Raw genomic sequence first — 22,714 nt, forward strand, 5'->3', positions numbered from 1 at the left:
TGAGGTCAGATTCCCTAAGAACCCCTGAATTTTCTGTAGTTTGTCTTTCGCTTACACTACTTAAAATAAATGCTGGCTTCTAGAGTACCCCATAAACTTTTCCAGAGGGAAATGATACTTTGAAAAAGAAAGAAACCCTATTACACTACTTAGCTAAATCTAATCTACTATGACTCCTAGGGATAAGGCTGGTTTATATTGTGTCTTAAGTTCTCTGTAGGCATACTGACTGTTTTATAAGGGATGAATCAGAACAACAATGTTTTTGTCTAATGCATGTTTGGCTTATTACTTTTCTAGGAAGGCACTACAGCACATGCCTCCACTTTCCCTCTCACCAGGATCTACAGATTTCTCCACTTTCCTGTCTCCCAATGTCCTGGAAGAAGTGGACAGCTTCCTCATAAGAATAACTAGGTAAAATCAAGGTTGATGAGGTAAACTCTTTGTGGGGGGTGGAGGGCATGTATGCATGTTAAGTCTTTCAAATTTTTTATTTTATTAAAAAATTTTTTTTTGGTACCAGTGATTTAACTCAAGGGTACTTAACCATTGAGCCACATCCCCAGCCCTTTTTATTGTTTATCTTTTATTTTGAGACAGGGTCTCGCTAAGTTGCTTATAGCCTCGCTAAGTTGCTTACAACCTCCTTAAGTTGCTAAGGCTGTCTTTACAGGTGTGTGCACCACACTCGACTAAGTCTTTCAAAATTTAAAAAGGAAATCTTTTAAAAATTACTACTGAAAATGATCTCTATCTTGTGGCTGAAGAGAAAGTGAAATAATAGTTCATCCTTAGTCCTATTGGTATCACCTGTCCTCTAGAATTATTCAGGCAGGAGGAAAAGTCCTTAGATTCATCTGGAAGAGATGTCTCAAAGTTCAAAATGTGAAACCTCTCAGTTCACTGTTATCCCCAGGCCACTGCCCTCACTCAGAGCCTGCTTACCTTTGCACAGGGCTTAGGCCTGATTCTACATAGAACGGGAAGGGGCTTCTTGGTTGTTTGACTGAGGGAACACTTAGTGTAGGGACACTCAGCTCTGCCTCAGTGAGCTCTGGGGACATTACTGTATTAGAAGACAAACTAGACCCTGATATCTAAATAGTTTTAAATGTTTCAGTGTGATGTATTTAAAAAGGCAGTGAAATGTGAAGGGAGTAAATATAATTATTTCATGCTTCTCAAGAAACATACTCTTTAGCCAAGCCAACTCATTACCACAGGTTTCTGAATAGTAAAGGCTTATTGCAGCAGCTCATTTATTTTTGGTTTATGATTATCATTTAGTATTTATAGAGTATGATTTCAGAAATGGGAATTTAATTCCCTGGTTCCCCTGGGTTGATTTAGTTTTTCCCTAAGTTATCTTAAGGATATTAATAAAGTATTTCTGATGAATATATAGAAAGCATATGGCAGCCAGTCATGGTAGCACATTCCTGTCATCTCAGTGACTCAGGAGGCTGAGGCAGGAGGAACTCGAGTTCAAAGCCTGCTTCAGCAACTTAGTGAGGTCTTAAGCAACTTAGCCAGACCCTGTCTCAAAATAAAATGTTTTAAAAAAGAGTCAGCAATGTGGCTCAATGATTAAATGGCCCTGGGTTCAATCCCTAAGTACTAAAAAAACAAAAAAAAAAAAAACAGTGAGAGATAAGAAAGAAAGCATATGGCAGATTAATTTCACTCATTGATCAATTACATGGTTTTGAGCTATCTGGGTTTCTTTATATTCTTTGGAAGTGAAGAGGTCTTTTTTGTTTTTGTTGTTGTTGTTTCTGTTCTTTATAGCTGCTGTTCTACCCCAGAGGTGGAACTGACTCTTCTGGCTTTTGCACTAGCAAGAGGAAGTGTTGCCAAAGTGATGAGCTCTCTGTGTACCATCACTGACCACCTGGACACAGGGTATGATGCCTCGTCCCTCATCTCATCCATGGCATCAGTCAGACAGAACCTGCTCCTCAAATACGGTAAATGACCTAGGCATGATAGAAATGCCAGCAGTGGACAAATCCTAAAAGCATTCTCAATCTGGGCCCTCCTGGCATCTTCCTGTCTTTTGGGGGTAGTTTGTGGACTGTCTTTTGTAGTTGAACCATGATTCCTTGTGCATATCCTTCCAGTACAAGACTTCTACTATAGCTGGTAGGGAGAGGGGGAATGTTGTTTTATTTATGGTAGGGTCGGCAGAAGAGGACATTTAAGTGTATCCTGGGCTATACTCCCAAGATTTATTAGAATAGTCCCTATGTCTGGTGGCATTTGAACACAGCCATCTTTAGTGAAGTACAGGAATATCTTATTGGATAGGTTAAGAGATTTGAAAAGTTAGAGTACTTCTCATCTGGAGGGAGGAAGCTAGTCAAGACCTGGTGCAAAGGGATCCTTAGCTTAGAGTGCATCCTTCTTATCCCCACACAGCTTCTTAGAATTATATTTGTACATAGTTGCCACAACTTTCCCTTCCTGGGCCCATTTGCAGTCCATCCTAACATAGGACCCCATACAGCTGTTCCCCAATGACTGCACCTGTCATGTGAGGAACAACTTGCTTGCCATCCTGACCTCTAGTAATAAGTTTTTGTTCACAAACTTTGGATATTAGATCCCATCCTCTTTAGTAATAGAGGCATTGCTGTGATATTTGTACCTCTGTTTTAATATGATTTCATGATTTAATTTTATGTTTAACTTCTAAAGTCATACAATTGATGTCTTTTAAATCCAATTTCCTTCTACATTTGGAGAGGTAGGGTCCTGATTCAGGCATGGCTAGGTAGGAGGTAGAGGTAGTTTCTAGAAGCTGAAGTGTTCTTCAGGAAAGCTGATGATTCAGATTAGTTGTTCTGAGAGGGGAACAGCAGATAATTAGCCAGTTATGGGTTGTGTTAGAGGTTAACAAGTATTTATTATATTACTAAAAGAAGTCAGATCACCGTAACAAAAATTGATTTTTATTAAAATTGACCTGGATATTTTGGGGGGTGTACTGGGGAATGAATAGAGGGGCACTTCACCACTGAATTACATTCCTAATCCTTTTTATTTGTTTATTTATTTTTGAGACATCTCCTAGAGATGTTTTGAAGAAATAAAACCTAAAACATTGTTTATATATTTAAAATACAATACCAGTAAAACTGATTATTAGCTTCAAAATGATATTTTAGGACTCCACCTCCTACAAAGTATGTTGAATCTGTAGTATTAGTCTATGTTATAATATGCTTTGTTTCTGAAACAGTGATTATTTTTAGAGACCTCTCTTCAGAATCACTCAGGGACATAGCTCTACTTTTTTCTTTTAGGAAAGCACAGAGGAATAATGTCCACTTTTGCCTAATATCATGCTTTACAATCAGTAACTTTGCTGAATGTGGTGGTGCATGCCTATAATTCCAGCGGTTCCAGAGGCTGAGGCAGGAGGAGAGTTCAAAGCCAGCCTCGGCAACTTAGCGAGGCCTGGTCTCTAAATAAAATATAAAAAAGGGTTGGGGGGCTGGGGTTGTGGCTCAGCGATAGAGTGCTTGCCTAGCATGTGTGGGGCACTGGGTTTCATCTTCAACACACATAAAAATAAAATAAAAGTAATGTGTCCAACTGTAACTAAAAATATTTTAAAAAGAGTTGGGGATGTGGCTTAGAGGTTAAGTGCCCCTGGGTTCAATCCCTGGTGCAAAAATAAATAACTTATTAATGGTGTGGGTAACTATAGGCCTGCATTTCCACCCACAATGCCCACTAGTTTTCATAGAGCTAACTTAAGGCTTGCCTTCTCTTTTGTTTGGCAGGTAAACCTCTCCAGTTGACTCTTCAGGCTTGTGATGTCAAAGGAAAAGAAGACAAGTCAGGACCTGAAAACCTCCTTGTGGAACCGTGGACAAGGGATGGTGAGCAGTGGGTGGGACAATTGCTAGTGTGCTCAGAAGGCAGCTGTGTGAAGTCATACTCTGGTCTTTGACATTTTCAGGCATGCAGTCTTTACCTCAGCCTGTTGGCAATAGTTGCTGAACTATTTGTGTTAGTAATCTATATCGATATTAATAACCTATAAGAATTTACAAGTATTTGAAAGTCTGAGAGCTCTTCAAAACTCAACTTTTTTTTTTAAATAGCTTTTTTTTTTTTTTTTTTTTTAGAGAGAGAGAGAGAGAGAGAATTTTTAATATTTATTTTTTAGTTTTCAGTGGACAGAACATCTTTGTTTGTATGTGGTGCTGAGGATCGAACCCGGGCTGCACGCATGCCAGGCAAGCGTGCTACCACTTGAGCCACATCCCCAGCCCAAAACTCAAGTTTTGAAAAGCAAATTCTCCTCTTACAACAGAAAGTTATTGCTTTTCTCTGTTTTTTAGTTTGGATTGTCCTTCTGTTGTATTATAACAAAGTGTTAAGAAATTCAGTAGATCAGTAGCACCACACTGCTGAAAACACAGCTAAAAGGGGTATTTCCCCCAATGCAGCTGATTTGGCATTTGATTACCTAGGAGGAAGCGTCACTCATCCCTAGTATCAACTTAATGATTCCTAATGGGCATTTCATTTTGCTGGTGGTTCTTTTGCATATCCAGGGGGTGTTTGTGAGTCTGTTCCTCATCCATCTTGGTGGCCACCAGCTCAGTGCCATATATGTGTCACTTTTCTACTTACGGTACCTTTTTGAATCTCGCTGATTTTTAAAAGGAGGGTATAGAACATAGGAAGGCATGGCTTGTTGCCTTGAATTGGTTTCCCTTTGGCTTTCCTCACGGCACTGCTGTCTTCATTCATACATTCTCAGTGTTGCCTCTTCTCTTTCCTGTTTCCTGTGTTCATTCTTAGCACCAATGAAGTACAGACCCCTGGGAAAACATGCCTTCCCTATTATACCTCCTCTTCTCAGTACCTCCTCTTAAGCATTATACTTGCACAAGATGGTTTCCCTAGTTTTCCCTTAGCAGTTCAACCTCTGCAGGAAAATTTCCTTCATTGCATCCATGTCCGGCCACTTTCTAAGTCTGTTGAGTCACCTGCCATCTAAAGCCAATGAGGTTGGGAGGAGGTAGAGACAGCTCTTTGCACTTTTCTCCTACCTTACACAGGAAATGTAAGACTTCTTTGCCAAAGACCCTTTGCATTTTCCTTCATTCTGAAAAATTGGAATTTTTGCCTCTGGAGCATGTGGAACCAAATTATCTGACACCAGAATGAGGATTTGATGTTGTTGTTTACTGGGGATTGATCCCAGGGGTACTTTACCACTGAGCTACACTCCCAGCCCTCTTATATTCATTTATTTATGTATTTTTCCTTTTATATTTTGAGATATGGTCTCACTAAGTTACCTAGGCTGGCCTCCAACTTGGGATCCTCCTGCCTACTAAGCAGCTAGGATTGATTACAGGCACATGCTACCATTCCCAGCCCAGAGTGTAGATTTTTAACACTTTTAAGTTGGAAAAACCTACACTAGTTTTTCCTACACCTGCAAGTTGCATTCGCTAGCTCTTGGTGGTGTCTGATTTTAATACTTTGTTATTTTTCTCTGTGTCTGACATGGACCTATCTCTCCTTCCTATCTTCCACCCCCTTGGATGAGTGAATTTTAAAATCTTGCTGTAGCTGATAGCTTTGTTACTTTTGTTGTGATTCTGTGTGGATGGGTGAGGGAGAAGCCCTCAGTTCCTCCTGGGCTTCTCATTACAACTCCCTATGTTGTAACTCAGGTTACCTGTGGGTCTCTTGCTTTGCTATAAGAAAAGGATTCTAGAGACAAGAGCAAAGTCCTTACAAGCAGAACTGCTGGGTTTGGAAGAACAGATTTTTTTTCCCCCTTACAGGATGAAAGTTCTGTTCACTGGTCTACCTCAGGTTCTACCACTTCAGGGATGTGCCATTTGTGGACAAGTGCCACTGTAGTACCCAAGAAGGCCAGAGAACGAATGCCAACATTCCAGAAAGTTAACACTCCTGAAAGCCACTGCCACTTGGTCTGGTATTTTAAAGAAAAACTGGAGCCTAATATGATGACATACACCAGTTACACCAGGATTTAACCAAGCTTCTTGGGAGCCTGAGGCAGAAGAATCCAAAGTTCCAGGGCAGCCTCAGCAACTTAGTGAGGCCCCTACCTCAAAAAATAAATAAAAACTTTAAAATGTAAACATAAAGGTTTATTTAGAAATGAAAGGAAAACTGGCTAGTAGGAACTGAAGTGGAAGATATTAATCCTTTATTTATTTATTTATTTGGTACTGGGGATTGAACACAGGGGCTCTCAACCACTGACCACACCCCAGCCCTTTTTATGTTCTTTATTTTGAGACAGGGTCTTGCTAAGTTGTTTAGAGCCTTGCTAAGTTGCTGAGACTGACTGAACTTACGATCCTCCTACTTCTGCCTCCCGAGTTGCTGAGATTATAGGCATGCACTCTGCCCAGCTTAAGTCCTTTAAATCCATGGTTGATTAATTTTTTTCCCTGTCATTTGAGAGAGTAAATTTGACAAGTAGGGGTAGGGTGTCAAATGATCATAGATATAAAATATCACAACTAAACTTCCAAGCTGGTTTTTTACCCAGAAAAGGAAACACAAGGTTTCATTTTTTAAGGTGTGTCTCCCACTTTAAAAATAACTTAAATGTGAGCTGGAGTGTAGTTCAGTGATAGAGCACTTGCCTAATATGCATGAGGTCAAGAATTCAATCCCCAGCATCGCCAAAAAGACAAAAACAAAAAAACAAAAAACAACCCAAACCAAAGTTTAAATGTGTACCTGGTGACAGTGTTATATAAAAAATATTGTCTTTCCAATTCTGTTGCTTTAAATTATTATTGCTTCTACAACTTTGAGACTAACTTAAATGGCTGATTAAGCACTTAACTTCTAGGTAGTATTTTAGTCTTCACAGTAGACTCCTTTTTAAAAATTATCTATTTATTTTCTTTTGCAATAAATACTTTCAAATAGAGTCATCCAGACCTCTGGGAAAGATTTTAATTCAATAATTAGGATAATTTTTGGTATTGCTGTTAGGAGAGTTTATGCAAAAAATTTCTGCCACTATGCCTTCTTAAAATTGTCTACAGAACTACTGTTTGGTAGAACTAAATCATAGCATCTGTCTATGAATTAGTACAGGTTCCTTCAGATTTCATTTTCATTAAATTTGGTGACAAATTTTGCACATTGTTCTATGGAGATTCAGGCTCATAAATTTTTATTTTACTGAATTGAGTATAATGAAATAAGAAGCATGAAATTGGTTTCAGTCTTTTCATCTTGACAGGGAAAATGGTTGAGAACAAGTCAGGGTTCCAGGAAGAATGGTCATTTAATGCTGATGTGACCATATGCTTGCCTTATGTATAAAGATGTTTGAAAGGGAAAGGCAACTGTGAGTCTAGCAGAAGACCTTTTTGTGAGTTGTTAAAGGATAATTAGCGACAAAGGTAAATCATGACTGCTGTGCAAATGGAAACAAACATGACATATTTTTTATTAATGGAGAATTCATAAAATACACACAGACCAGTAAGAATACTGAAATTAATTTACAGTTAGATTCAAAATTGCTTAGTTCCATAAGGAATAATCAGTTTCATTTCCACAGAACACAATTTTTATTTCCAACAGGAATCATTTGCATTGCCATCAATATCCTACAACCCAAAGAATTATAGAATAGCTTAGAGACAATAAAAGATGGATTTAACCAAAGAACGTGTTAGACAGGACACCCAGTGATTCTTTTGTCCATTTCAGTGTCTTTTACAATCTTTCCCCCACAGTCTTCTGAAATTAATCCCTCTCTCAACCTCTAAACCTACTTGCATTGATCAGCCCAGTCAAACATCAGTTATGGTTTTAGGTATGATTTAGGAAGATGATTGAGTGTGCAGTCTTTTGCCTCTGAATTAAACTCACTGTCTCTATAAACCTTTTTTTTTAATTGTTACTTCAGAGTAGAGCTGCCTACATGTAAGGTTGAAGAGTTGTGCTCTGAGGAAGAGTAGTACCTGGCTGGTGCTCTGCTTACTTAGGGCTTTGTCAGGGAAGTTGCATCTGTCCAAAGGTGAAACCTTACTCATTTTTATGATGGTACCAGATAGACTAGTTACCTCCTTGTTTTTGTGATCTTAGTTCTTAAGGTTATAAAAATGCGCAGTCATCCTAACTGTACATTTTTTTTTTCTTTCAGGTTTTCTTACAGAGACTGGAAAAACCAGAGCAAGTACTATTTTTTCTGCAGGAACTGAGTCTGCCTTCCAAGTTACACAAATCAGAATCATGGTAATTGTCCTACTAACTTCTTTAAGCAATGTTACTACTTATTTTTTTTTTTTTTTTAAGTAATAGGATTACATTTTAGAAGGCCATATTGTTACTGTTTCATTGGGTATATAGTGATTATTGACCTTTGTCAGGCCTATAGCAGAGAGTAAGGACACAAAGATGGATAGATTAGTGAAATCTGTGAATGGTATGACTTTAAGGATTGAAAAAGAACACTTTTTGAGATGCCGCTTTCTCACTTTTCTATGGCTTAATAAGTCTGAGTATCATTTCATTGGTTTGATTTTGTGTTAGAGGTTTGAATTTAACCATATTAATTGGAAACGAAACGGCCATAGAATTTTTTTTTTTTTTTTTTTTGTACTGTGTATTGAACCCAGGAGCATTCTACCACTGAGCTTCTTTTTGTCCATTTCAGTGTCTTTTACAGTCTTTCCTCACAGTGTTCTAGAAACTAATCCCTTTCTCAGCCTCTAAACCTGCTTGACTTGATCAAACATCAGTCAAGGTTTTAGGTATGACTCAGAAAGATGGTCAGTTGTGTGATATTTTCTCTCTTCAAATTAAAAATCACAATTTCTATAAACATTTTATTTTATTTATTTTTTATTGTTAACTTAGAGCTAAATTGCTGAGATTGGCCTTGAACTTGAGGTCCTCCTACCTCAGTTTCCTGGGTTGAAGAGATTACATGTGTGTGTCGCTGCACCCAGCTAGCTGTAGAACTTTTACCACTTTGATGTTCTCCATTCTGATCTCTGTTTTCAGGTTCGACGTGGCGGCATTGGTGCCCAGTGTGGCCTGGTTTTTGCCTATAACTCACCTTCTGATAAATTTCATGCAGAGGAACACTTTAAGCGGTTTGAAAAATATGACAAATGGAAGCTTCAGGAGCTCAGGCAATTTGTAAAAAGCAGGTAAGGAGCGGATCAAAAATCTGTATACTTGATAAAAATGTACTTATTCTCTAATTGGTGAAATATGCTTTCTTGTTTTTATAGAAAAGTACCACTACTATTTCATGGGTTTTGACAATTTTATACATACATTTATTCACTATCCAGTTAAGACATAGCACATTTCAATCATCCCCCAAAAGTTCACTGTCACTTCCCAATCAAGTACCCTCCACATCTAAGGCAATCATCATTGTGATTCCTATCACTGTAGATTTATTTTGCCTATTCTAGACTGTTTTATAAATGGAATCATTGAGTGTATATCCTTTCATGTCTGCCTTCTTTTACTCAATGTGATTTTAATTTTCATCTATGTCATCATTCATCTTTTTTATTGTTAGGTTATATTCCATTATGTGAATATACCACAATTTGTTTATCAGTTTTCCTGTTCATTTAAATTTGGATTACATATAATTTGAAGCATTATTAATAAAGCTGTCAAGTGTTTTTTTATAACCAGTAGAGGGGGGAAAAAAAAGAAAAAGTACCACTAACCCACCACAGTGGATAACATTGACTGCATATGTAGAAATGTGTGTTAATTTGTTTGCTGCTTCCTACTCTGTTCTTTTTATGAGCAGGGTCACACATCTTCAGAATGTCTGGAGAATAATACATTCCTGAATTAGGGGAAAGTACCTGGACACTGGGAAATTTACCCTTATGAAGAGGGTGATGGGGAGTAGAGCAGGGAGGAGAGTGAAGCATGTAATGGAGGAGTTTCAAAGAAGAAAAATTAGATAGTATGTTTTAGAAGAACTACTTTGGCTTGTGTTATGTGCAGCATGGATGGAGGAAAGCAATCACAAAGGCAGGTGGGATAGAAGGAGATTGGCACTGTTGCCCAGGAAGTCAGAGCTGGGGTGACCTTGACCAGAGTGGCAGCCACAGCACCTGTAGCAATGGAGTGAGGTGAACTGATAAAGAGACTCCTAGAATTTCAAAATAGCAGTTCCTGGGAACAGACCAATGGAGGAGCAAGAGAGAGAAGATGACTTAAGTGGCATTAGGTCTGGGGGCAGGGGCACTGGGGCTTGGGTAGCTGGGGATCTTGTTAGCATCTTTATCTGGGATAGAAAGTAGCCCAGGGAGAAACAGGTTAATATAAGATGATGAGCTCAGTGTTGGCCCTGCAGAATTTGACATTCTAGGAAACCTTTGAAATGTCCAGCAGCCAGTTGAACAAACAAATTAAGAGCACAGAAGAGAAACTTAGGCTGAAGGGATACAAAAGGAAGTCATTGAAACGATAGTTTAAAATGTGGGACTAGAAGAGATCACTTTGGAATTCCAGGGTGTGTGGACTTGGAAAAGAAGAGAAGGTAGGACATCATAATAAGCAAGACAAGTGGCACCAGAATATAAGGGGCAACATAGAAAAATTCCTGCAGAGAAGTAGCAGGAAAGCAGGACTGAGGTGTCCACTGTTACCCAGCAATTAATAAGATAAATACTAAAAGCAGATCTATTGATGTAGTCACAGAAGTCATTGGCAACCCTTGGGCAATGTTGCCTCCCTTATTGCTGTGAGTAAGTTAGAACTCATAGAGCAGAACTGTAGTTTCCATTTGTGTACTTGTATTTAACAGGAAATAGAATGGAGTTAATACAAGTCTTTAATTATCAAGTGCAGTGCTGCTTACACTTTAATATGCATTCAAGCCACTGAGAGATGTTGTGATAATGCAGGTTCTGATTCATTAGTTTTGGATAGAGCTTGAGACTCTTTTCTAACAAGCTCCCATGTGACCTTGATGCTAGCCATCCATAGACCACACTTTGAGTAGCAAAGATCTAGAATAAATCCTTCTCTTCACTGAAATTCCTTTGTTGCCTCCCTGAAAAATGATCATTCTGCCTCCACAGAGTATTCAGTGATGGAAATCAAGGAACTTCATTGATTAGAATATGAAGCTTTCTTTTTCTTTTTTTCTTCATTACTAGGGGATCCAATCCAGGACCTCACCTAGTGCTCTACTACTGAACTATACCCATTGTCTGAAGTTCACTTTTGTAATTTCTATTAGGTGGTCTTAATTTCAGCCTTCTAAGTGAATTGGAACAATTGTGTCTCATTCCTGAAATCTCCCTTTGCTATGCACACATATTTTTGTTGTTGTTGTTGTTGCTGGGGGCGGGGGGAGTACTGGGAATTGAACCCAGGGCATTCTACTTACTAAGTAAGCACTGTATCACTGAGTCACATCTCAACCCCCACACACCTTATTTTTTGGTACCAGGGATTGAACCCAGGGGTGCTTAACCATAGAGCTGTATCCTCAGTCCTTTTAAAGTTTTAGACAAGATCTTACTAAGTTGCTTAAGGCCTCACTAGGTTGCTAAGGCTGACCTCAAACTTGGTATCCTTTTGCCTCAGCCTCCCAAGTCACTGGGATTACAGGTGTGCACCTCCACATCTGGCTCCACACATGCCTTTTTAGAAAATGCTTTGTTTTTTAATAATAACCAAAAATGACACCTAATTTGAAGCTTCTATATCCCACTCTTGGGACATATTAAAATAGTTATTTCTCCTAAATAAAACTGCTGTCAAACAAGGTCTTTCATATCTTTTTTAAATATATTCTTAGTTGTCAATGGATATTATTTATTTATTTACTTGTTTATTATGTGGTACTGAGGATTGAACTCAGGGCCTCACACATGCCAGGCAAGTGCACTACCGCTGAGCCACAACTCCAGCCCCCCCCCCCTTTTTTTTTTAACCTAAATACAGGCTTATTCACTATTCCCTAAATGATTTTAGTTCCTGGTTCCAGCCTGAACTACTCTTAAATCCTGATTAGTTGGCCTATATATTAACAGTTTCTTTACAGTGTGGAAATTAAAATGTTAATGTGCCCACATCTATCTTCTTGAACATTTTCTTTTCTTTGTTTGAGCATTGGTAAGGCACCGTGCTCCAGGGTCAGCTGTTTGGCTGCTATGCTTGCTTAAGCACAATAGCATTCAATTCTTGTTTCCCCTTCTTGCCTACTATGCAGTATGGTTTAGTGACTATGGTTGCTTCTCTCTTCTCTGACACTCTGCATATTCTGTATATCACAGACATTTCTTTGATAGTACCCAAAGTAAATTGTAAAATCTTCATATGTATGCTGTGGATGAAATTCATTGATGCGGTTTTGGTCTAAGAGAATTCTACCTGTTTCTTTAAGGGTTAATTGTATCACAAAAGGTTTGTGCCAAGAACCGCTTATGTTACTAGAACATTTTTTTCCCCTCTATTCCAGAATCTACTCTGGATTGTCTTTCTTCTTCTTGTCATAGTTCCCAGAGTTTGTTGCTGGTATCCATGCAGCCCGAACTATTCTGAACATATCCGTCATGTGTTCCTAGCTTGGTAACTGTATCACAGCCAGAATAGTGTAATGTTTTAGGAATGTTATTTGAAAAGACAGCTACCTTCTTCTTAATTGTTTAATTCCTGAAAAGGGAGTATCATTAAAGAATGCAGTTTTTTAAGGGCTGGGGTTGTGACTCAGTGGTAGAGCGCTTGCCTTGCACATGTGAGGCCCTGAGTTGGATCCTCAACACCACATAAAAACAAACAAATAAATAAATAAATAAAGTTCGGTCCACCTGTAATTAAAAATATTTTTAAATGCAGTTTTTTAATAGATATGCATTTTTAAATATTTATTTATTTATTTGTTTTTGAGATGGGGTCTCACTGTGTTACCCAGGCTGGTCTCAAATTTATATGCTCAAGCAATCTTCCCATCTCAGACTCCTAAGTATCTGGAACTGCAGGCACATACCACCATGTATAACTAGTACGTAGTTTTCAAAAAGAAATGGCTCACAGTTGTGTTTCTATGGCTTAAAGACTGGAATGCTTTCCTGGAAGGATTTCTTAAGGAACAGGAAAGAATTCTGAGGATTATGAAGGCTGGGGTTTTGGGGTGTTTTGTTTTATTTTGTTTTGTCGGAGCTCCAAGGTGTGAAAGTGTTCATCTAGGCTGGTCATACACATATTAACCAGACCTAGGGAAGAAAATAAATCTCTCCTTAGTTCTTTCTAGGACTGCCCTTATTTGTATCTTCCTCCTAAGAATCTCAATTAAGGCTCCTCACTTCATGTTTCATTCTTTAGATGAGCTATTTATTTAGAGAAGCACACTTTCTTCTTAGTTCCCAAATTATATTTGAGTCTGACATAGTTCCCAATTTACAGATAAGAAGTCTGAGAGATGGAGAGGCAATTACCATCACTACCTTTTGTATTCCAACAGTACCAGGTGCCACACCCAGTCCCTAATTGGTCACTGACAGGCTTTCTATACAAGCTAAATGCCACCAGGTGATGCCTCACTTGACAAACACTAGAGAAGTTTAGAAATAGAAAAATGTTTTGTGATTACCCTTGTGTTCACAGGATTGGTTGCTCATCTGATGACCTGGGAGAAGATGATCCTATTGGCTGGTTTGAGCTGGAAGAAGAGTGGGATGAAGCAGATGTCAAATTGCAGCAGTGCAGAGTTGCCAAAGTAAGCATAAGTGTGGCCTTCATATGTTTGCCTGCTGCCCTGCTTTTATTTTGTATACATTGTACTGCTTGTTTACCAGCCCTGTGCCAACACTGAACCTCAGAGAAGGATTGACCTCAAGGAGTTTCTAGTCTAGTGAAAGAGAGAGATGTGATATGGGCTGTGATAAAGGGAAATTCAGAGTGCTTTTGCAGCCCAGATGCAGAATATTCTACCCAGCCTACAATTCACCCAGGAAGGCTTCCCAGGAATTGTGATATGATGCCAAGTTTTAGAAATTGACTAGCCTTCATCTTTAGCCAGGCTAAGATATGTAGAGTAGGCATCTCAGACTGTGAGAGCAGTAAGTCCATGTATAAATGCAGAGATATGTTTTTCCATGGCTGCAAAAGAAGCAGTGACCATCTGGCTGCTTAATTTTTTTTTTTAACCTCAAGCATAAATCTTACACGTAAGAGAATTCAGAACTATCTTTAGGACTTACACAAATCAGATGCTCAGTAGATATTTATGCAGTTAAGTAGTAGATTATAACTTAAACTCTAAGAAGCAGGTTGATTATACAAAAGTTGGACTTTGAAAATAGCCTAGCTTTGAGCAGATAAGACTGTTTCCTGGGCTTCCAGCACATGAGTTGCATGTATCAGTTGGGGACTTGGACACAGTTCCTCAGGGCATTGAAGGCATGTGTGTTTTCATCACATATCTGATTTTTGTTTTTAAGTGACCATACTAAATGGCAAATATACTTCTCTTATTCTGTTTTTGCCTTGAAGAGGGCTATTTCTCTTAGGATGATCTTTACCAAAACCTGACTTAATTCTGCATTTGTACTATCTATTTTTCTGTTTGTTATAGATACTGGACGTAGATTTTGTATCCGAACTAGTGGGCATGATGGTATCTAATAAATTATTAAAATCTGGAACCTCCCCACAAAACTCTTTTCCCCACTTTTATTGTATTTAGGGATTCTGAGTCCTCTTGAAATCTCTTTTTCCCCTTCTAGTATTTGATGGTGAAGTTCCTCTGCACCCGTCAGGAGTCGGCAGAGCGCTTGGGAGTGCAAGGCTTGAGCATCAGTGGGTACCTCCGGCCTGCAAGAGCAGAGGCAGAGCAAAACATCCTCTGTGCCCACTGCAGAAAGGACACAGAGAGTGTCTGTGGGGCCACCCTGCTCCTCAGGACTCTTCAGTTCATCCAGCAACTCGCCCATGACCTGGTAGGCTTTCCTTAGTTGTTACACCACATTTCTTTAGGAAAAACAAATGACAGTGTTAAAAGAAATGAACACCAACCAGTAAACCTGGGTCTACTTATACCATGGCAGTATGAATGTGTATAACAGACATCATGCTTCTGTAATGACATTGAAGGGCCAAGGAAAGTGGAATATTGGGCACTTATGGCATTAGCCAGTGAAAGACTAAGTGGCATGTGGCCATTGTTGTGATCTCTCTTCAAATAGACCTGCAAACACTGCGTAAAGTTCTTTAGCCATAGGACTGGGTGTGTAGCTCAGTGATAGAATGTCTGCTTAGTATGCATAAGACCCTAGGATCCGCCTCCAGCACTACAAAACAATAAAATTAAAAAATAAAGGGTCCCCAGCAATGGTTGCCCAGGGGAGGAAGGTAAAGTAAATTCATGAGGCTTATGTCTTTTTTAAGTCTTAAGATAATTATTATTGAAGTTTAGGTGAATTTTATTTATTTACTAAAATGTCAGGATTTAAAATCATTTGTGGGTTTGATACCAACTTTTATAGCCACTAATAAAACCCAATGACAATTTATTCAATGGAAGATTACTATAAACATTACCATGGAGTACACATCTCATCTCAGGAATCCAGTGGAGCCCTCTCATGGGTGTATACAACAGTGTCTGCTCCTGGCTTTCATTTTCCTCAGGACAGTTAGAGGCTGGTGACTCAGTGTACATATATGACTAGTTTGGTTTCTGTCATCTAAGAGCTCATATTGCAACAGAAAAGAGCAAATTAGAGGGAGAGACCTAGGAATAGCAGGTGGATTTACAACAGAAGTTCAGTCCATGTGCAGGAAAGGGTCAGACAGGTCCTGGACATTAATCACCATCAGGTAAAGACTGTGCTGCGTTATGAAGTTAGGAGACTTTTGCAGATGTGTGTATGGTGTGTGTGTTAAGAGGGTTATGTGTATATATACATTTATATATATGTATGTACATACATATATATAAATATGTGTGAATGTACAATATATATAAATTTATACAATATATATAAATTATACATACACATACATATTTTAGAAAACTTTATACCAGAAATAGTTCCTGACAAACATTTAGTAGTTAAGAGTGTCAGTTATATGAGAATTTCACTCATGTGAAGCCACCTCACTCCTTAACAATGAGTTAACAAAGGCATTACAATATTGCTGTAAATGCATTTTTTTAATTTTGCTTTTTCTGGTCTTTATGATTTTTTTAGGTACAGCAGAAGGAAAGTGGCCTAAAATATAAATCTTTTCTGGACTTTACGGGTCTTGATTTGCAGATCTTCTGGAATTTTTACAGTAAACTAAAGCAAAAGTAGGTCAGAATTTGTTATGATAATCACAAACAAAAGTGAAAACATTGAGTTTTGCAATTCTGAATGGACAGTTTGTTTTTTTTTTTTTTAACTTTCTACTCGTATATATTATTCTGATTTGAAAGATTTGATTATTATTGGAAAAAAAATACCTTAAATTTTGATGAAATACTTAAAGAAGTGCTTTCACAGATGTTTTCTTACTTGATTAACTTCACAACTTTTAGGATAAGCAGGTCGAATATTTTAGTAGTACATGTTGAGCATCCCTAATCTGAGAATCTGAAACATGCTCCAAAAATCTGAAACTTTTTATGTACCACAAGTAGAAAATTCCATACCTGACCTCACGTGATGAACTGCAGTCAAAACACGGGTACACTAAAAATTAACCAACAACTACAGATACACTGAAAATACTGTATGAAGATGTCTTCAGACTATTTGTATAAGGTGTATATGAAACATTAATGTATTTCATGTTTAGACTCGGATCCCACCAACAAATATCTCATGTGTGTACATATATTCCAAGATCAGAAAAAGTTCAAAATCTGAAACATTGTGTTCCCAAGTTACTCATCCTCATTATACAGATGAAATGGCAGGATCAGAAATGAATTTCTTTCTCAGTGGAGGGCAGCGTCAGATGAGGCCTGCGTTTCAGACTCCTAGTACAGTATTCTTGCTGTTCTGCCCTTCCTCTTGCTTGGCATTCTTTTTTGTTAATCCTGTTATCCAGAGGCGAGTCCTCTGTAGACCGCTGTATGGCTTTGGAGGGTGAAGGCAACTTGCTCTTTTGCTCTCTGATGTTTTTTGTCCTTCTGCAGCCCAAGGGAAGAGTGCATATGTGCCCAAACCTTGCTGCTGCGCCTCCTCCAGAGTTGCTTCTCAGTGCTGCAGGGAGAGGCACTGGCTGCCTCTGGGGAAGAAAAGCCTCCAACCCAGCGCCCTGAGGGAGTGGAGGCTGCCAAGGAGCTCTACATACACTTATGTGATGGTAAGGATTTGGGGAATTCCCTGAATACAACCCTGCGCTGGCCTCTTGCTGGCATAGGGAGGTTCCTGTGTTCATGCAAACCAGAAAGGGATTGCTGTGGTGGGTTTCTTTGAATTACCATTTCAAGTTCCAAATTTATTTCTTTATCAACTGACTTCTCTTCCTACCATTTTCTCCTGTATCACAGTGAGAATAGTTACTGTTACATTATTCAGTTTTGAGCTCTTTTTTTGGGGGGGTGGGGTACCAGGGGTTGAACCCAGAGGTACTTAACCTCTGAGCCACATCCCCAGCCCATTTTATTTTTTATTTGAAGAGAGTATCTCACTAAGTTGTTCATGGCCTGGCTAAATTGCTGAAGCTGGCTTTGAACTTGTGATCCTCCTGCCTCAGCCTCCCAAGCCACAGGATTACAGGCATACACCACCACACCCAGCCACACTATTCAGTCTTAACCTCAATCAAGGCTGAGGTGAAGAGATTACAGTGACAAATTGAAGATGAAACGAGACAATCTGACAGTATTTTTAAGGTTTTTCCAGGTTATATCTCAAAAGAACAGAGAAAGAAATAAGAACTGACATATATCGTCTTTGTTTTAGCTAAATGTTAACAAAAAAATAATATTCTTATACTGCCTAACCTGTACAAAAGTAATTCTTGTTCTGATATTAACTATAAAACGGAGAGTTTTGTTCACCAGTTTTTAGCGGTATGTATTGTAAGTGAATAGATGGAACATATTAAAGTTGATTCCATTGTTCATTTTTATTAGTGGTAGATAGGGTGGATGGAGATTCCATGCCCATGGAGACATTAAAACAAGAGGTCAGGAACACCCTTCTCAATGGAGCTGCCATCTTCTTTCCTGATCGACAGACCCGACGGAACCATCTCTTCACCATGATGGTAATTATTATCTGAAAGGACAGTTCCCATTCCTGAAGTCTATTAGGATGAGATCTATTAATCTTTGTTCTCTCTGAATATATTGTCAGTTTTAATTTCCCAATTGTGGGGGACACACAGATATCAAAGGACAAGGACAGTATTTCATCTGTGTTTCACAAGTGTTATCTCACAAAGTCACAATTTAGTCTCCATCTTTATGACTTGCCTTCAATAAAATTTTGTTTTATTTTTATTTCCCAATTATGGGAAAGTTTAAAATGAATACCAAAGTTGACTAAATAGTATAATAACTCCTATCAGCCCCAAATGTACTAATCATCTAGCTTCAACATTGATGAACTTGGGCTAATTTTATTTCATCTATAAAATGCTTCACCTTCTCTTTTCCCCACAATCCAGTATCATTTTGAGGTAAATCCCTGTTGTATTTTATTCAAACTATTTCAATATAGATCTGTAAAGAAAATATGACCAAGTTTTGATCTTCAGCTGGTTTTCTTCTCCCTCCTAGACCCCTTCTCCATGTTTTTCAGACTTCATACCAGGAATGAAAGATGCTTTCAGTATTTATAAGCATTATTTTACCAAATGGAGTATCCTATACAAAAATCTGTTTCACTTCTTTGCTGGAAGCATTCACCAGGTGGCTGAGCAAATGATTTTTTTTTTTTTTTTTTTTTTGCTCACACATGTCTCACATGATAAGTAGAAAGAGAACATATGATCTCTAGAATGACATTGGTGTCTGTTAGCAATGCAATCTTTTTTTTTTTTTTTTTAACAATTGATTTTTTTTTAAAGAGACAGAGAGAGAGAGAGAGAGAGAGAATTTTTTAATATTTATTTTTTTTAGTTATTGGCGGACACAACATCTTTGTATGTGGTGCTGAGGATCGAACCCGGGCCGCACGCATGCCAGGCGAGCGCGCTACCGCTTGAGCCACATCCCCAGCCCCAGCAATGCAATCTTGTCTCTTTTGCCTTGCCCATCCCTTCAGACAGCAGCAATGAGGATTGTTTTTTTACCTTCTCATGCTGATGAATTGAATAGCACTGCTGACTTTTCACCATTCTAAATAGTTCTTTCTTTAGGTAATTATGTTTATTGTGACCTTATCTTAGCTCCCCACTATGCTGTGCCAGGCAGGGCCCTGGGCTTAAATTCTCTGGAAATCCCTTGTCAGTGCCTTATATTGAAGAAAGTGTTCAGTACATTTATTTAAGAAAAAATAAAATTCCCCCAAAGTAGCCTGGTAGTCCCACCAGAAGGTCTATCTATTTCCTATTACTGACAGCATAGACTGTAAACCTACAAGACAAAGGAAAAGCTTTGATCCTGATTAAATGCAGAAAGCTCATGAGAATTGCACTGTCTTTGCCTTTTGCTCTGGGGATGGCATTCCCAATGATAAAGAGTATATATCCTCTGGAGGTCCATTGTCTGAACATTTGTATCAGGCTTTTCTACAGGAAGGCTTACAGATGTTACCTTTGGCAGGGAACCAAAGTCACCTGCCATCTTTTGTGTGGATGGTTGGTTCTGCTGCTTCTTAGCACTGGACCAGGTTTTAGGTGGTTACTGTAATATGGTCCAGGCCCTGCTCTCCTCATACTATGGACCAGTGGGTGGTGGTATTTCATGCTTTTATAGGTCTTTGGAATGTCATGGGATAGATTTTTTTTGAATGTACACTTTCTGGTTTTGTAGAAGAATGTCACTGAGCAAGAGCACAAGCAGTCCCTGCAGCTCACTTTCCGTTCACTATGCACATATTTTAGGTAAGATCATACTTCAATTGTCAAATATTTCAGATCTCTGCAAAGTCATTTTCTTTAGCTATCCCCTCCTTCCATGTCATTTGGAGTAGTACTTTTCCTGCCCTACTAGAAAGCTCAATTTCTGGAGTGAATTATTACTAGGAACAAGGACGATTAAAATACTGGTTGAATTATAGCCTTGTCAAGAGCTTAGTCCAAGTTCCAATCATTATAAAAGGAGTTAGAGTTGAACCTGCTGAAGGCTTCTTTGAGTTCTTCACTTTCTAAATAAGTTTTAAAGACAAAAACTAAAAAAGCCAAAGAAATTGGGGTTCTGTACTCAAGTGTACAAACCCAATTACATTAGAACCAACTGTAAAAGCACAGAATTGTAGTTCACAGAAGAAAGGTTCCAGGAGGGGAGGCTTGGAGATTTGTAGTGTTTTGATTATCAAAGAAACGCAGCCCACAGGACCATTAGCTTCTTTGTTAATCAAAACACTACAAATATATATCTATAGATATATAAAATTTAGTTGTACATGGACAGGTACCTTTATTATTTATTTATCTTATTGAGGATTGAACTCAGTGCTTCACATGTGCTAGGCAAGCACTCATCCACTGAGCTATAGCCCCAGCCCCCAGGTATAGACTCTTGATGGAGGAAGAAAGCTAATAGCTCAAACACCTGCCTGCAAGTCAGACTGAGCCTGGTACGGATGCCTGACTTACAAGGCTAGCTATATAAAATGTTTCCAGAATCAAATAGCAAGGATGATGGAAGAGCCTGGGGCCATTATCTGAACAACATTTGAAGTAGGGAATCATTAGCCTGGATTGTCCAGTTAGCATTCATGAGGTCAGTATTTCTTTTTGGTGGCCAAGGTGATTTACTCATTAGACATATTCCTTAGGATCTTTTCTAAGGCCTGGAGGATTTCTGAGTCTGTGCTTACAGAAGGGTATGTGGACAGATAGTGGCACAGTCTTAGCTGGAATCATGGTTTATCTTCCTGATGCAGACTCTTTCCGTCCCATAGAACTGATACTGAAATCTTTCTGGGATTTTTTAAGACAGAAAACATGAAAATCCCCTTCTTGAAACCAGATATGGTGACTAATTTGTGTATTTTCAGTGATAAGGATCCAGGCGGCCTTCTACTTTTACCTGAGAAAAGTGACCTGGCTGACATGAACATCTGTGAAGTCCTGGCAGTCATGAACACCCTCCTCTCTGTTGCTGCTCGAGAGGTATCACATGGCTTCCTCTCTCTCTTCTTTGCCTTGTGCTTTTAGGAACACATGATATGGTAGTCGCTATGCCTGTCCTTTAGCCCTTATCTACAGTATGACTTGATGATTACACATGAACACAGAGGTTTCCCAGCTAACCCCTATGAACAAGTAAGGGGACCTTTCCTTTCCTGTCCCCTGGTAGTCAGCAAGGAGTAAAAGCACAGATATGCTTATTAAGACTTCTGTGAGGGGCTGGGGATGTGGCTCAAGCGGTAGCGTGCTTGCCTAGCATGTGTGTGGCTCAGGTTCAATCCTCAGCACCACATACAACAAAGATGTTGTGTCCGCCAAAAACTAAAAATAAATAAATAAATATTAAAATTCTCTCTCTCTTAAAAAAAAAAAGAAGGACAAAACTCATTGATGAGTTTATTTAAAAAAAAGAAAAAAGACTTCTGTGAAAAAAGAGGAATGGATTTGTAATCAAGGACCCTGATACTATCAGTCGTCAGCCCACCACGTAGTTATATATTTGTGATGTGAATTTTGTGGAAAACTGTTTTGACATTTAAAAAAAAACTGATTACTTAGTAAATTTGAAGACTAATCAAATCTGAAAATGTAGTCTCTTTTTCCCATGTTAATGATATTTTTTAAACTTTGTACTTCTTTTTTTCATATGAAAGGTTTTGCTTCTCAAAATGTAGTTCATGCTCTTAATGATGGGAAGCACCAGGAATAGTGAAAAAAATAATAATTTCCAGGTCCTACCCCAAGCTACTGATTTGGAATGTCTAAAGATAGGTTTAAGAATGTGCATTTTTACCAAGCACTCCCAAGAGATTTGGAAAAGAGAGAAGTGCTTTCCTAGGAGCCAAGAACTACCTCATAGGGCTAAATATAGGAACCAGAGAGAAGAGGTGTTATGGTAGGACAGTCCACACCATACCCTTGAGATATTTAATGATATGGATGTCAAGGCAACTTATCTGTTTCTTGTAACTGAACTTAGTGTCTTTAAATCTTTTATATTTTTGATAGTGCTTTACTGTTCTCAAGTTGCTGTTAGAGCCATGATTTTATTCATTCCTCACAGGCTGGAGCAATAGGCCAGTGAATAGTTATCTCCCTCCCACCACCACCAGTTCACTTATGGTGTCCTTAGAGAGCTTATAATCTGACTAGATTATCTGCCACAGTCACACTGATGCTGACTGTTATTTAGGCCTATTATTGCTTTAAATCCAGGGTTGGGATTTCACTATGGTGCCTATTTTCTTTAAGCTAACATTAATTCTTTATACCTGATTGGTTCTCTGTTTTCCACTGTCACATTAATTTTCTCTTATTTTCATTGTGCTTTCTGTCTTATTTCCAGACTCTTCTGCCTACCTCTTGTTTTCCTTCAAATTCTCATTCCAGCCTATTGCTCATCCTTACTTGTTCTCTGCTCTGATTTGTCATTCTCATCTCTATCTTT

The 22,714-nt window shown here is 38.6% G+C and overlaps 1 protein-coding gene across 2 annotated transcripts in view; it reads left to right on the forward strand.

Annotated features, from left to right (window-relative positions):
- The window catches only part of Zzef1 (zinc finger ZZ-type and EF-hand domain containing 1), a 115,758-nt gene that overhangs the window by 26,729 nt on the left and 66,315 nt on the right, over positions 1–22,714 (forward strand). For both annotated transcript variants that reach the window (XM_071603310.1, XM_027922614.3), the window contains exons 7-18: positions 301–417; positions 1,792–1,970; positions 3,792–3,890; positions 8,180–8,271; positions 9,043–9,191; positions 13,636–13,747; positions 14,757–14,969; positions 16,224–16,324; positions 17,156–17,325; positions 18,101–18,234; positions 19,946–20,016; positions 21,135–21,249. In XM_071603310.1, the coding sequence (XP_071459411.1) occupies positions 301–417; positions 1,792–1,970; positions 3,792–3,890; positions 8,180–8,271; positions 9,043–9,191; positions 13,636–13,747; positions 14,757–14,969; positions 16,224–16,324; positions 17,156–17,325; positions 18,101–18,234; positions 19,946–20,016; positions 21,135–21,249 (1,552 nt within the window). The remainder of the gene's footprint in view (positions 1–300; positions 418–1,791; positions 1,971–3,791; positions 3,891–8,179; positions 8,272–9,042; positions 9,192–13,635; positions 13,748–14,756; positions 14,970–16,223; positions 16,325–17,155; positions 17,326–18,100; positions 18,235–19,945; positions 20,017–21,134; positions 21,250–22,714) is intronic.

The sequence above is a fragment of the Marmota flaviventris genome, chromosome 17 (assembly GCF_047511675.1).
Source record: "Marmota flaviventris isolate mMarFla1 chromosome 17, mMarFla1.hap1, whole genome shotgun sequence".
In the NCBI taxonomy this organism is placed as follows: Eukaryota; Metazoa; Chordata; class Mammalia; order Rodentia; family Sciuridae; genus Marmota; species Marmota flaviventris.